General features: G+C 39.8%; 1 protein-coding gene across 7 annotated transcripts in view; it reads left to right on the plus strand.

The window, feature by feature from the left end:
- The window catches only part of kmt2a (lysine (K)-specific methyltransferase 2A), a 143,995-nt gene that overhangs the window by 108,441 nt on the left and 20,836 nt on the right, over nucleotides 1-14,718 (plus strand). For 6 of the 7 annotated variants that reach the window (XM_069894772.1, XM_069894773.1, XM_069894775.1 and 3 more), the window contains 3 exons: nucleotides 1,612-6,094; nucleotides 7,780-7,875; nucleotides 13,172-13,260. In XM_069894772.1, the coding sequence (XP_069750873.1) occupies nucleotides 1,612-6,094; nucleotides 7,780-7,875; nucleotides 13,172-13,260 (4,668 nt within the window). The remainder of the gene's footprint in view (nucleotides 1-1,611; nucleotides 6,095-7,779; nucleotides 7,876-13,171; nucleotides 13,261-14,718) is intronic. The other variant, XM_069894774.1, reaches the window with a different exon arrangement.

Below are 14,718 nucleotides of genomic sequence, written 5' to 3' on the forward strand. Positions count from 1 at the left end.
AAGTAACCCTGGAAATTATATGCTGGTGAGCCTGATGTCAATAGTAGGTAAATTATTGGTAAGTGTTCTAAGAGATCGGACAATTATTTGGGTAGCTAGAAACTGATTAGGGAGAGTCAACATGTTTTCGTACATGGTAGGTTGTGTTTAACTAATCTTATAGATATGTTTTTCGAGGAGGTTACCAAAAAAGTTGATGAAGGAAAGGCTGTGAATGTTATCTATATTTACTATAGTAAGGCCTTTGACAAGGTCCCACATGGGAGGTTAGTCAGGAAGGTTCAGATGCTAGGTATTCATGGTGAAAGTAGTGAACTAGATTCAACAATGGCTGGACAGGAGAAGACATGGTGGTGGATGAATGCTTCTCATACTAGAGGCATGTGACTAGTAGCGTGCCTCATGGATCGGTACTGCGACCATTTTTGTTTGTCATCTATATCATTGACCTGGATGATAATGTGATAAATTGGATCAGCAAGTTTGCAGATGACACTAAGATTGGTGGCATTGTGGACAGTCAAGAAGGTTTTCAAAGCTTGCAAAGAGATCTGGACCAGCAGGAAAAATGGGCTGTAAAATGGCAGATGGAATTTAATGCAGGCAAGTGTGAAGTGTTAGTTTTGTAAGGACAAACCAAGAAAGTACATACACAGTCAATGGTAGGGCACTGAGGATTGCAGTGGACAGGGGGATCTGGGAATACAGATACATAATTCCCTGAAAGTAGTATCACAGATGGATAATGTTGTAAAGAGAGCTTGAGGCATATTACCCTTCATATATAAAAGTATTGAGTATAGGAAAAACACAAAGCTGGAGAAACTGAACAGGTCAAACAGTGGCCTTTATATAGCAACAGTAAAAATACATGACTGTCGTTTTGGGCTTGAGCCCTTCATGGAAAACAAAGGACAAAATTACAAAGTTTGACCTTCTGAATTTCTTCAGCATTGTGTTTTTACTTCAACTACAGATTTACATGTTTTACTTATCAATATAGGAGTTGGAATGTTATGGTAAAATTGTATAAGACATTGGTGAGGTTAAATTTGGAGTATTTTGTGAAGTTTAGTCACCTAACTACAAGAAAGATAACAATAAGATAGAAAAAGTGCAAAGAAGTTTTACTAGGATGTTGCCTGGACTTCAGGAACTGAGTTACAGGGAAAAGTTAAACAGGTTAGGTTATTCCCTGGAGTGTAGAAGAATAAGGGGAGATTTGATAGAAGTATTTAAAATTATGAGAGGGATAAATAGGGTAAATGTAGATAGGCTTTTTCCACTGAGGGTACGTGAAAAGTTCAGGGAGAATGTGGGAGTGTGGAACGAGCTGCCAGCTGAAGTGGTGAATGTGAGCTCAGTTTTATCATTTAAGAAGAATTTGGGTGCATGGATGGGAACATACATGGATGGGAGGGCTATGGAGTGCAGGTCAGTGGGTCTAGGCAAAAAAAATGGTTTGGCACAGACCAGAAGGGCTGAAGGGGCCTGTTTTTGGGTTGAAGTGATCCATGGTTCTATGATTCTTTCTCTGGCTGATGCATCTTGATAAACAAATGTGGAAATGGGATTTGAAATAATTGTCATCTTTTTATGTTTAATTTAAAGGGAGCCCCACACCAATGATTCATGAGAAAGTTACTTTTGCTGATGCCTTACTGTCATCAGGGAGACGGAGCACAATTTCCAGGAGACATAGTACAACTTCAGTCTCACCCCAACATTCCAGGCACAAGATGGCTTCTCCTTCCCAAATGGGCATAACATACGTAAGATCAAGTGGTAACATCAATACTTCTCCACTGACCTCCCTCAGTGCATCTTCAGATACAGACATAGGAAGCCAACATGGCGAAACTTTTCGTAAAGCACTTCAGTCAGACAAACTTGGTGTTTCACTCCAAGCATATACCGGTCCTTCTAGCCGGCAGCGAATCAGTAGTACTGATTCTGTTGCTCTACATCATCCAGGAGTTTCTCATATATTGGGTTTGCAGACTAACAGGACAGAACCTGCATGTGTTGGGCACCACAGTTCAAAAGAGCGCCCTTTAATGTTGTCCGATAACCATTCTCGAAGTGAGACCAATCCACCTGCAAGTATGTTGGATGGTTCGGTAACGTCAGTGTTACCATTGATGTCTACCTCAGTTCCCACAGTATCAGTATCACGGACATCACAGAAAGAAGCACGTAATAATAGTGCATTGCTTACAAATTCTAACTCAGTGACACCACTCTGCAAAGAAACTAAAACCTGCATGTTATCTTTTCAACAAAAAGATTCTAGAAGACCAAATGAACAACACAAGGACACTGTGGTTGCAGGAAAATTAAGCAAGGATCACATTCACAATCAAGTCGCTGAGAGAACAAGGTCTGTGGCGACAGGAAATGAATACTCTCGGTCAAACTGTACAGAGAAGAGATCGGTCACTAAAGTATCTTCATCTGATTTTCCCAGAAGTAGTAGAGCCCAGACAGGAAAGCATTTTGAGGGAAGGCCATGTTCTGATTCTGCTGCAGATTTAAAGGCTAATCCAAAAGCATCCAGCAATTCGCTACTCGAAATAGCTGAGACTGCTCTAACTATAGAAGAACCTAAACCTATATTTGGTGACAAATCTTCAGGTACTGAACATTATCTCCCTGTAAATATTAATGATGGAGTTCAACCCACATCTGACAAAATCCGGGCTGATATTCGCAAAAAGGAAATTCACAGTTCTCCAAAGCAAGAAATTCATGGATATTTGGAGTCTGACTACCTTGTTGATGAGGATCGTGATGAAAGTGTGGGCACATCCATATCTGCCTGTTCTCAGGAAGGTGATGAGCCATTGTCCTCTTCAATTGTAACGACTTCAATGACCGAAAGTCCAGAAAATGAGCAGGAAAACCTGAGATGCCCAAAATGCAACAAGGTCTACAAACAAAGGGTGAAAAACCTTTTTCAAAAGCACGTGCTGCAGTGTGGAAATCAGAACACACAGGAGGATGGCGATGGGAACAAAACTCAGGACAATGACTCAAACAAAAGGAGATATCCCCGACGCAGTGCCCGTGCACGCTCAACTACTTTCTTTGGATTGACTCCCTTTTATGGTGTAAAATCCTATGGTGAGGAAGATTTTCCATTCTATCGAGATCCCTCTGGAAAAAAACGTGGAGAGCAGTCAACTCAAGGGCAGGTAGATGGAGCTGATGATCCTAGTACATCATCTGATGAAGATATGGAATACTACTACAATTTCACGAGAACAGTTATTACTTCTGACAGAGAAGAAAGGATTGAGCCATGCAGGTTCTTTGATGGTGAGGAAGATTGTCGTATGCCCAGGATAAGTCAACTTGATGGTGTTGATGATGGCCCAGAAAGTGATGTTAGTGTAACCACAACAGCAGGTAAAACAACACCAGTGAACAAAATAAAATCCAAAGAAAATGGAACTGAAAGTCTGGACCTTGATGGAGCCATCAACAGTGGAAATGTTGATGGAGAGAAAGAGAACCATGGCATTAAGACAGTTTCAGATTTGAAAGGTAATGATTCAAAATTAGATAACTGCCTTCCAGTGAGTCGAGTGAAGTCTCAGGGCCAAGACTCCTTAGGGGAGGTTTCTCTCACCTCATTAGATAATCCCAGACGGGGCCACTCCACCACACCTTCTGAAAAGAATTTGCTGGATAGTTTCAACACGGACTTGTTGAAGGCTGCTCATGATTCGGATAACAATAATAATGATGACTGTGGCAATATTCTCCCATCTGACATCATGGACTTTGTTCTTAAGAATACACAATCTATGCAGGCTCTAGGTGAAAGTCCAGAGTCGTCGTCATCTGAACTTATAACTCTGGGTGAGGGTTTAGGTCTGGTTAGTAACAGAGGAAAGGATATGGGCAGTCTATTTGAAGTGTTTTCCCAGCCTTTGCCCAGCACAGAACCTGTGGAAAGTGTCGTCTCGGCCTCCATTCCTGCTGAGGAGCCATTTGAGTTGCCCCTGGAGCTGCCATCTGACCTTTCTGTTTTAACTACATGCAGCCCAACTGTTTCTAACCAAAGTCACAGCAGCCTTACTGTTATTTCAACATCCCAGCTAGCCTCATCAGAAGATCCATCTGTACTAAATTTACCTGCTACTGAGTCTGTGGAGAAGGGGGTTACAGTAACTGGAGAGAAATCGGTGACAGTAAATGAACCTGAGGTTTCCTTGATTGGACATCAGGTGGTGGAGCCATCTGGAGAAAGTCACCTGGCATCAGATCAGTTCATGCAAAGCCACATGGACAATGATCAGCTAACTTCGCCCACCTGCACTCAGGTGGAACAAGGACTTAACAACCAGGATCTGACAGGGGTTGGTGCTAGTTCACCAATTGTCCTTCCAGTATCCGTTTCGCCCTCTGTGCTACCTCAGGGTCAGAAATATGTCACAAGTCCAGATAGTCCTGGACCTGCTCCCATCACAAGTTCTACAGCAGAGACTGCAACATCACTCCCTAAACCAGGAACAGAAAACCTTGTTTTTGTCAATCAACATGGGCAAGCACTGTACGTGCTTCAGACTCTTCCCAATGGGGTTACACAAAAAATAAATCTTGCACCTTCAGTTGGAACTGCACCAACAGTTATTGAGTCAAATAATACAGTTCTTGGACAAAATGTTTCTATGGGATGTAGCCTCGCTTTGGCAACTGGTTTAAATGTTAGTATGCCAGCTTCTCAGTCAATATACACTTCTGCTACCATGACCAACAGCAGTGGGCTGATGACTTTATCACAGCACCCTCAGTTGCATTCCTTTGCTGGACCCACTGCATCAGCATTTCAGTCGAACAGCACCAGCTCTGCCTCCGGCCTCCTCATTGGGGTCCAATCACCCCAAGATCCACAGGTCTTAAGTTCTGAGTCCAGTCAGAGGTCAGATCTTGTTACTGCCATAACCTCTAGTCCAGGATCCAGCCAAGCTAAAAAAAGACCAATAAACAGACTGCCTTCTAAAAAGGGTAAGAAACTAGCACCTTCATACCAGCAAACTTCAAGTTCTTCTTCAGAAATTGTACCAAATATGACTTCAATTAACTTCCCACCATCGCAGGTTCCTGGAGGGATTGCTCACCCATCAGGGTTAGTGGATTTAGGCGCACTTGCAACCACAGGACCCCAGCGAACAATTCCAAACATCATAAAGCGTCCAAAATCTGCGGTGATGTATTTTGAACAGGCATCTTTGGCTGTGCCTCAGCTTCAACCAACGCTGGGTGCAGTCGGTTCCACAAACATTGTTGGTCCAGAAAATACTCATTTGACAGTCGGAAATGTATCAGGATTAGGATCAGGACAGTCTGTTTTGAATGTTGTATCCATGCACACAGCAACAACAGCAACCAGTCCAGGTGCAGTAACTGGGCATATTCTTGGTCAAAGTGCAGTTACCTTAGCTGCACCCATGTTGCTTGGGACAACAGATATTACTGGCTCAATAAGCAATTTGTTAATCAAAGCTAGTCAACAGAGCTTAGGGCTTTCAGATCAAGCAGTGACCTTGCCTGGGGCAGGTATGTTTCAACATTTAGGACCATCACAAAGCCCAAACAGTGGACCCCTGTCTCCAGCACAAAGTATATGCTTGCTGCCTTCCACCCCAGCTGTCACTGTACCAGTTGCACCAAGTCCATCTGACCAAGAAGGGACATATCAGCTTCATCCGAGAACACAACTGTTGCCAAGCAAATGTGTAGCAACAACTGCCCAGTTAGATGCTGTTTGCATTTCAGGTGGTCAGATATCAACTACCACTTTAAGCATGCCATCCAGTGTCATGAGCAACACAGTTATATTTTCAAACTCCACCCTGGCTTCACCAGCTCCAGTAACTTCTGTGTTTTCCTCTTCAACTGACCAGTCACCTGTAGTATCTCCAGATTCTCCAAGAACCAAGCTGCGGGTAAAACGGGCATCGTCCTCTTCTGACAAACTGAACAATAAAAAGCACAAGGTGGTACATGTCATGACTGAATCTTGTGGAGGTCATCAAGATGTTCAGGAGTCAGACTCAGCTGGTGTACCCCTGTCCTCTAGTGAGGGGTGAGTAATTCAGGTGCACAACAAATAAAGATGTTATTTAAAATGCCTTTCATCAGATCTTAAGAATGCCTCAGTCCTACATAAATATTTGGCCGTAGAATGTTGAGAAACAAAGGGACTACAGTTTACCAGTCCAAGGATCTCTGAAAGTGGTAGCACGGAGAAAAGGTGGTGAAGAAGGCATACAGGATACTTTCTTTCATTAACTGAGGCATAGAATACAAGAGCAGGAGGGTTTCATCTTTATGAAGCATTGGTTAGGCCATAGCTGGAATATTAGTCTGGATATCACTGTTGGAAGAACTTGATTGTACTGGAAAAAAATGCAAAGGAAATTAACCAAAATATTGCTTGATAAGGGATTTTTTTCCAGTTACAAGGAAAGACTGGGAGAGATGGGTTTATTTTCCTTGTTTTGAAGGAGGTAATGGGGACCTGATTATGAGGGGCTCAGTGGAAAATTCTTTTCCCATAGTCAGTGCTTGAATAAAGAGGGCATAGGTTTTAGGGTAAAGGGTAGGAAGTAAAGGGGGTATCTGACAAGCATTTTTTAAACCAAAGAATGGTTAGAATCTGGAGCACACTGATGCATAGCATTTAGAAAATAACCCAACCAAGCACTGGAGTTGTCAATGGTATAGATAGCTATTGTCCAAGTGTTGTAATGGGATTGATTTTGATGGTTTCCCGTTGATCAGTTTGAACAGTATGGGTTGAGGATGTCTTTCTGTATGACTCTTCATGTCTTAAATTTCCTTATGATTTCTAGTACTCTATCAGTAGAAAATGCTTTTGAAATCTAGTAAGTAGAACCATTTTTCAATCTGACTAAGGGATGTTTACATTTTAATATAACTATCATGTCTGCCTTAAATGGCAATCCTCTTACATATTGAACTCCTGGGTTGTGAACCGAGCAAATTTGTCTGACCTTGTAGTATACTGGACAAGGAGACGGTATTCTAGATTTCCTGTTTTAGTCTAAGCAGTCAAGTTTTAATTTGAAGTTGGTTAAATATAAATCTTGCATAAACACAATACTGTACTTTGTTCAATTGACTGAAAGTATTACATTTTTAGTATTATTAACTTTCTATGTTAATCTAAGCTGCTCAGAAATCATGTCTCTTTCAGTCTTGGGACGTTTCTGAAAGTTTTGATTTTTCTCAGCATCAAATGCTTCAACTCTTGAATGATCTTTTCTTGCATCTGGTAAACTGATTTTTTTAAAGGCATTGCAGCGGAGAATTGTAAATTGCTCATAACAAAATTTAGCTTGTGTGCTCAGTTTTCTCAGAGATTGGGTGTATTTTTAGAAGAGTTTCTCCCAGAACCAAAGGTCTTTGGAGAGAGGGCAACTTGGAAGCAGTTTACTTGTCTGATCATTGGGTAGATATCTGATTGGAACCTAGATCACCAGAGATCTAAAGTGTCAAGATTCAGAAGTGTTATAGCTTGGCATGTCCTACAGTATTTAATGTAATTCATTTATTTTTAATAACTGAGAAAATAATTGTTTAGAAGTAAGAAATAATTGAATTAGCAGGAACTGCATGCAGCTAAAGCCATCAGTTTAAAGATCACGCATAAACACCGGGAAGTAACTTTGATAGCCTTTGTTTAATGTTGTTGTCAGTTTGTTAAATAAATCGGCTCCCTGTTTGCAATGTTTAATGTTATTTCAGTTCTGTTCATGTAAGAATAAGAGCAACTGTGCAAGATGTTATGGAACTTGATGAGCAACAGCATGAAGATTGTCACCAAGATTCTGATTCACTAAGGTGAGAGGAGTTTGTAGACCAGTGGTTCTCAACCTTTTTCTTTCCATTCGTACCACTTTTAGGTAATCCCTATGTCATCGGTGCTCTGTGATCAGTCAGGGATTGCTTAAGGTGGCACGTGAGTGGAAAGGGAAGGGTGAGAATCACTGCTCTGGACCCAATTGTTACTGAAATATTTTGCTTGAGAAAAATTGTCATTGGCCCATTTCCTTTGGAGTTGTGAAACGGTTCACATAACGAGTCAATTAGGTATGATTAAAACAGTGGTTCTCAACCTTCCCATCCACATACCACCTTAAGCAATCCCTTACTAATCACAGAGCACCTATGGCATAAGGATTACTTAAAGTGAGTGGAAAGAAAAAGGTTGAGAACCACTGTTGTGGACTCTTTATTGTATTTCATGTGTAAGAAAATCTGTTTCATTAACATAATATTTGAGCATGAAATTGGTCATTGAATGTCACAAGATACATGAGTGACCTTGTTGCTTATGAGGTAGTTATGATCTGCCCTACACCACCTAAATATGCATGGGCACAAATTCAGTTACAACTTTCAAATGGAAATTAGATGAATATTTGAAAGTAATAATTTTGCGGAGAATAGGGAAGGAACAGCACAATGTACCTACTGACCATCATCCTTTCTGGAATGATTTGAAATAGCATTTGCATCTCATGTCAAAGAAAAGCAGGCCAAGTGAGTTCAAGGGTTTGCCTTTATTGCATGTTTCACATGATGCTACGGGCATAGGCAGGGAAATGCTTCAGCTGAGGAAACCACAAGCTCTTCTAATGATGGTGTTGATGGATGGCAGAGGTGGAGCAGACCATCTGCTCTTGGGGACAGAATAAAGAATCAGAATTTAATGTCATGAATTTGGGTTTTTGTGGCAGCGTCATAGTGTAAACATTCATATTATAACCATCTTACAACATTACTATAAAAATAAAATAATAATTCTCAAAAGTAAGACAATGTCTTTGGTTCATTGATTATTCAGGAATCTGATGACAGCAGGGAAAAAGCTGTCCTTGTACTGTTGAGTGCTTGTCTCTAGACTCCTGTACACTTTTCCTGAGGGTTGCAGAGTGAAGAGGGCATGGCCTGGGCGGTGGGGGACTTTGAGGATAGAGGCTGCTTTAAGACACCATCTCATGTAGAGGTCCTTGATGGAGCGAAGTCTGGAGCCTGTGATGTCGCAGGCCAAGTTAACAATCCTCTGGAATTTATTCTTCTTCTGAGAGTTGGCGCCTCCATACCAGGCAGCGATGCAACCAGCCAGAATGCTCTCCATGATACACCTGTAGGAGTTTACCAGTGTATTCAGTGACATACCGAATCTCCTCAGACACCTCACAAATTATAGCCGCTGGCAAGTCTATGTGATTTGCATTAGCATTGAGGCTCCAGGACAAATACTTGGATAGGAGGTGCCTTCTGCAGTCTGAAGCCATAAGAGGTTGAATTAAAGAGAAAATTGGAAGTGGGAAAATGAGATTGGTTATGTGGATATAACTGGCAATGATGCTACCAAAACCATTCCCATAATGCAAAAACAGAATGGTGGGGGTGTTTATGTTTGGCAAATGTAAAGCTCGACTGTAACCTTCGCCCACTCAAGTGAAAAGAAATGGATTGAAGGACACCTGAAGGCAGTTCAACAGAAATCCCAGTACCTAAAGAACACATGGTGAATGGAGAGAATGTAGGAGGGTCAGTAACTTGCAGGTTTTACAATGTTTTTAAAGCCATTTATAATCCCAGTACCCAATAGCCCATTTTACCAATAACCAGGAATGAAAAAGAACTCATTAGGGGCAGAGAAGCAGTAAACACCTGCTTGTAGGAACATACAGAAGAGGTCTTTGATCTCTTCTTCAGTTAGTGCTCTTCGTTCAACAACACAGCCTTTATGGTCTAGCTATGCCTAATAAGCATCCAAAAGGGATAACTGGAGCAAGTACTGGAAATCTTTAATTGGGATCTGTGAATCATGTCAAGGCTACTGTTTATTTCCATGGAAAAAATGATGAGCTACTGTCCCTCTCCTGAAGTACTAGGAGGTACTATTGGAAATAACATTATTTTTTTTTTACCCCATGATGGTAACAAAATAATATTCAGTACATTTTTGAGTATCCCAAAACCACTTAACTGAAAATCTTAAATTAACAAAAAAATTTTTTTGCGGCAACGAGATGTCACAAGATGAAATTAATTTTCACCCGACAGTGCTCATTTGGAGCTCTGATGTGCTGTTAGCACCTGTTTGGTAACCACAGGGCTCAGAACCAGCCAGGAAGACAGATGCTGAATGGCTGGATGCTGGCTCAGAGAAGCAGGCTGGAATCTCAAACCATCAGTGAGTGACTGGAGGAAGTTGGTGGGTCAGGCAGCACATGGGGACATTGTCCTTGTTTCAGGTAACTTCCTCCCCTCTCTACTTCTTCCTTACTCTCCACTGTACTGGTTCTCTGCTGTACTAGTGTCATCGAGGAGACTGGCCTCTCGGGCAGGAGCGGGGACCCTGGGCAGGAGTGGCAGCGGCATTGGGGATTGGTGACAGTGGCAGGAGTTGGGATCGGACTCCCATGCAGGAGCAGCTATGGTAGTGGGGAGGTGTTGGGGATCGGCAGCAGGAGTAGAGACCTTGGACTCTCCGGCAGGATTGGCGGCAGTGGTGGGGAGGTGTCCGGGATCAGCGACGGCCAATACAAGTATTTGCTAACGCTAATGGGCTACTTTCCTTGGTTATCCGAAAAATTGGGTTAACTGAAAAACATCTGGTCCCAAGCACTTTGGATAATCGGAAACGTACTGTATTTCCATGTGCAACTTGGAGGGAGGTATGCACATAGTAGTTTTTCCCATGCAATTGAAGCACTTCTCCTTGGTAGTTGTAGTTGAAAATTTGGGACCTGTTATTGAAGTAGCCAATGAAGTAATCACAATGTATTTTGTAGATGGTACAGTGAGGCTTAACCCTATGCGACTTAAGTCCATCCGTACATTTTTAAAAAAATATAAAAATTACACTTTTACAGGTGAAAGTAGGGGCCTAAGGCAAATAACACCTATGGCGGGGTGGCCATCCTTTTGTGAGAGCTGGTTTTGGCCTTGGTGGCCACCATGTTGTATTTGACTAATGATAACACCGATACAGTGAATTTCCGACATACGTCCACTATGAGATATGACCAGTCAGTCGGAATGGAACATGGATTTATCTGTACTGGTGTTAAGGGAATGAATCTGAATGTAGTTGGGTGAGTGCACCCAAGTGAATTTGAAGGCCCCCCCCAATATTTTGTGTTCTTTTAACTTTCCATTTAGGAACAGTTAAGAAGAAATACAAGAGTGATGTGAAATAAAGAGTTAGTAGGTTTGGCATGAGTACAATACTCAGTTCTCCCTTTCATTTCTTAACAAAAGAGAATGAATTTCCATGTACAGCAATCTAGTTTGATCCAAGCTTATTTCAGAGCAATTTAAGAATTTATGTATTCAGATCATTCTCCCATTCAGTTTTAATTCCACTTAAGGAATTGCTTTCATATTCATTAGTTTATAATATAAATCAGATAACATTCCTTTATGAGTAAATTGTAACTCAAAGAGTTCATTGATAAAATTTGGGTCAGGAATGTTAAAAGCTTGGTATCAAATTCAAAATTTGATACTATCTGAAATAATTTCTATTTGATAGATTAAATATCATCCCCAATTGTTGAAGAGATATAAAATATTTTTGTATAAAAAGATATTTAAAACTATTATTACTTAAAAAAAAAAATCCATTCTCAAAAATCAGCATCTAAAATAGCTGGTTGACATAAATAGATATTATAGGGCTTGTTACTATAAATCCTGTCAGTCCAAAAAATTTCTGAATTGATTCTAGATCTTCAACCTATGTGACATTATTAAGTTCTTTGTCAATTTTTGAATATAGGTAAAGATGACCTCAAAACCTCCCATATGGACGTATTTCTGAGGGATTCCAAATCCATCTCAATCCGATTAGGATATTCATCTGACTTTTTCACATTACAACAAAAGTAATATTCTTCGAATATCTCTTAGATGAAGAATGGACTTCATTTTTGGGCCTGATTTACGATTCATAGTCTTAGTCAATTCAAAGAGCTGAATTGTGCACATTTTTCCAAAGTCCAGACAAATATAAAATATTCGATGCCTCATTGTTTTGGACTTGCCCTAATTTGCAAAAATATTGGACCAACATTTTTAGAACTTTTTCAACCATATTAAGGACCACTTCAGAGCCATGTCTGGTAATTGCACTATTTGTGTTTTTTCTAAAGAAATAAACAGGTTTTAGCATTTTCCACTATATTAGCAAGAAGAGCATTTCTGTTAAAATGGAAAGATGAGTTATTAGGTATTATGTCCTCTTTAAATCTGGAGAAAATTAGGCATAATGTCACAAAAATCAAGATTTCTATTGATAGGACTTGGGGCCCATTTATAGCTCACATTGCACCTAATTTGAATAATTAGGTGCAATGATGAATGTCACTGGGCCTACTTGTTTGGATTCCCTAAGGCCACTTGTTCAGATTTAACAATACATACGCTATGAATTTTAACTTCGATTGCTGTGGATTTGAATTTTTTTTCTTTTCATTTTTTTCTTTCCTACATCTTACAATATTGTATTTTTTTACCATTTATTGGATTTAGTATTGCTACTCTATCCTATGTTGTTTGTAAATCTGCAATAGTTTAATTGCAATTGATTTACTGCTTTTTTGTTTATTTTTCTGATAAAACTCAATAAAAATAATTGATGTAATGTGGTTACTATTGTAGTGTAGGAAATGTGGAATTGGGAAGATTCAACAGGCAGTGAATTAGAAGATCTGTTTGTTAATGATGTTGGTTTAGGGGAATAAAATAAACTGGTCATCAGCCTTATTGACATTCAAATTGGTCTACAAGATCATATTGTTCTTTTGATGACAGATAGGCCTCAACTTAATGTCTTATGAAAGTTGGCCCCTCTGGCAATGAAATACACCCGTAATTTCATATGCTGTCCTTTCTGAGATGAAACTTGAACCACCGATTTCTGATTGCGTTAAGTATGCTTCAAAATGAGTTGCAACAGTTGCAAACATAGAATGCAAAAAAAATGTCAAAAACATCTCAAAATATTTCAAATTGACTCCCACCTTTTAAGCATTCGGTGCTTGAATTTGTGTTAAGTAATGGCTGTAAATCTGTGTTGGGGCATCATTAATTAAAGCAGTGTCTTTTCACTCCCTAGTCAAATGGAGCATGTACCAATGCTACAGCCCCTTGAACCAATGAACACAGCAACCTCAAATGCAGAAGGACAGTATGACTTTGTCACTGGTAAGCATCAAGTATTGTGCAGAAACATGAAAATGCCGTTATGTGAGTGCTTGAATGACTGGATTGGAGCTCTAGAGTCTTCAGATTTCACATTAATTCATTCAGAGTTCTAATAGGTGCTTCTTATGTTTGTAGCTAGACATTTACATTTGCATCATCTTGAAATAGTAAGAAGAAATTAGCTGTATTGGAAGCACTGTTGCCTCCTTATCAAAATAAACCAGCTAAACTGGCTATGACAAGGTCTGTACCGAGGAACAATTAGAAATGTTTATGACTCATTGTTTGTACTTTTAATGTCAGAAAAACTTATTGGAGATTCCTCAACAAGATGGCTCAGTAAAGTAGTAAATTAGTCAAGTGGTACATGAAATGACAATTTGACATGGAGGTAAGTACAATGCACCAAAATTCTTATTTGCTGTAGCCACACAATTATGTAAAATACCTCAATTTAGTGTGTACTAATAGTTAGAATACATTATGTGCCTATGTGGCTGCAAAAAGTAAGAATTTTAGTGTACCTGCACAATGACAATTAAATTTCATTACACATGATTGGGAATGTTACTGTCCAAAGCAGGTGGAAATTACAAACAAACCTGTTCAACATTTAAAACCTGAGAATGGTAAAATACGGAAATTTAAGTTACCCTAAAATTAACTGGGGTACCATCAATTCAAAAGATACAGAGGATGTAGACTTCTTTAATAACATTCATGAACTTTTAAAAAATTTGTAGCAAACCCATTGAATGTGAGGCCATTCTTGTAATGTTGATTATTGTTCAGTTAATTTAGCATAGTTATGACAGTGGACAGCAATTCTAAATTGAAGAAAGCACATTTTTCTCAGGGGCAAAAGATGTTTATACAAAAGTGAACTGAATGCAGCTACACCAGTTAGTCTTAGAACAGTTGAAGGCATTACTGGCTTCAACAGATTCAATGTAGACATTCATATAAAGCAAGGGAGCCAAATCTGAAGCCTTTGGATGAAAAATTGCAGAGGTTAAAATAAGACAAAAGAGGGAAGAAATTGAAAAGCAAAAAACTGAAAGGAGTTGTTGAATTTCAAGTGACTCACTTTCTTTTTGTATCCAAGCTGACCAGCTAATTAAGTTATCTGCCTATAATAACAGTTTTTCTCTCTTCGCTAACATGGCCTGATCTTCTGGGCATTTCCTATACTTCTGGCGTAAATGTCATGCAAAAACATATCAAGTGCTGAAGGACAGCATATAATAAGGCTAATTAAATATTGGCCTTCGCTTTAGGAGAGAGGGTTGGGGTATAAGAGAGAGGGTTGGGTAAAAGAGAGAGGGTTGGGGTATAAGCGAGGGTTGGGGTATAAGAGTAGGAAGTGATATTGCAAATCTATGATGTACCAGTGTGAATGTTTTTAGAGTTCAGTGAACAATTTAGATCCCCCTATTTAAGGGAGGATATTCTTTAATT

This window comes from Narcine bancroftii, chromosome 8 (genome assembly GCF_036971445.1).
Source record: "Narcine bancroftii isolate sNarBan1 chromosome 8, sNarBan1.hap1, whole genome shotgun sequence".
Lineage (NCBI taxonomy): Eukaryota > Metazoa > Chordata > Chondrichthyes > Torpediniformes > Narcinidae > Narcine > Narcine bancroftii.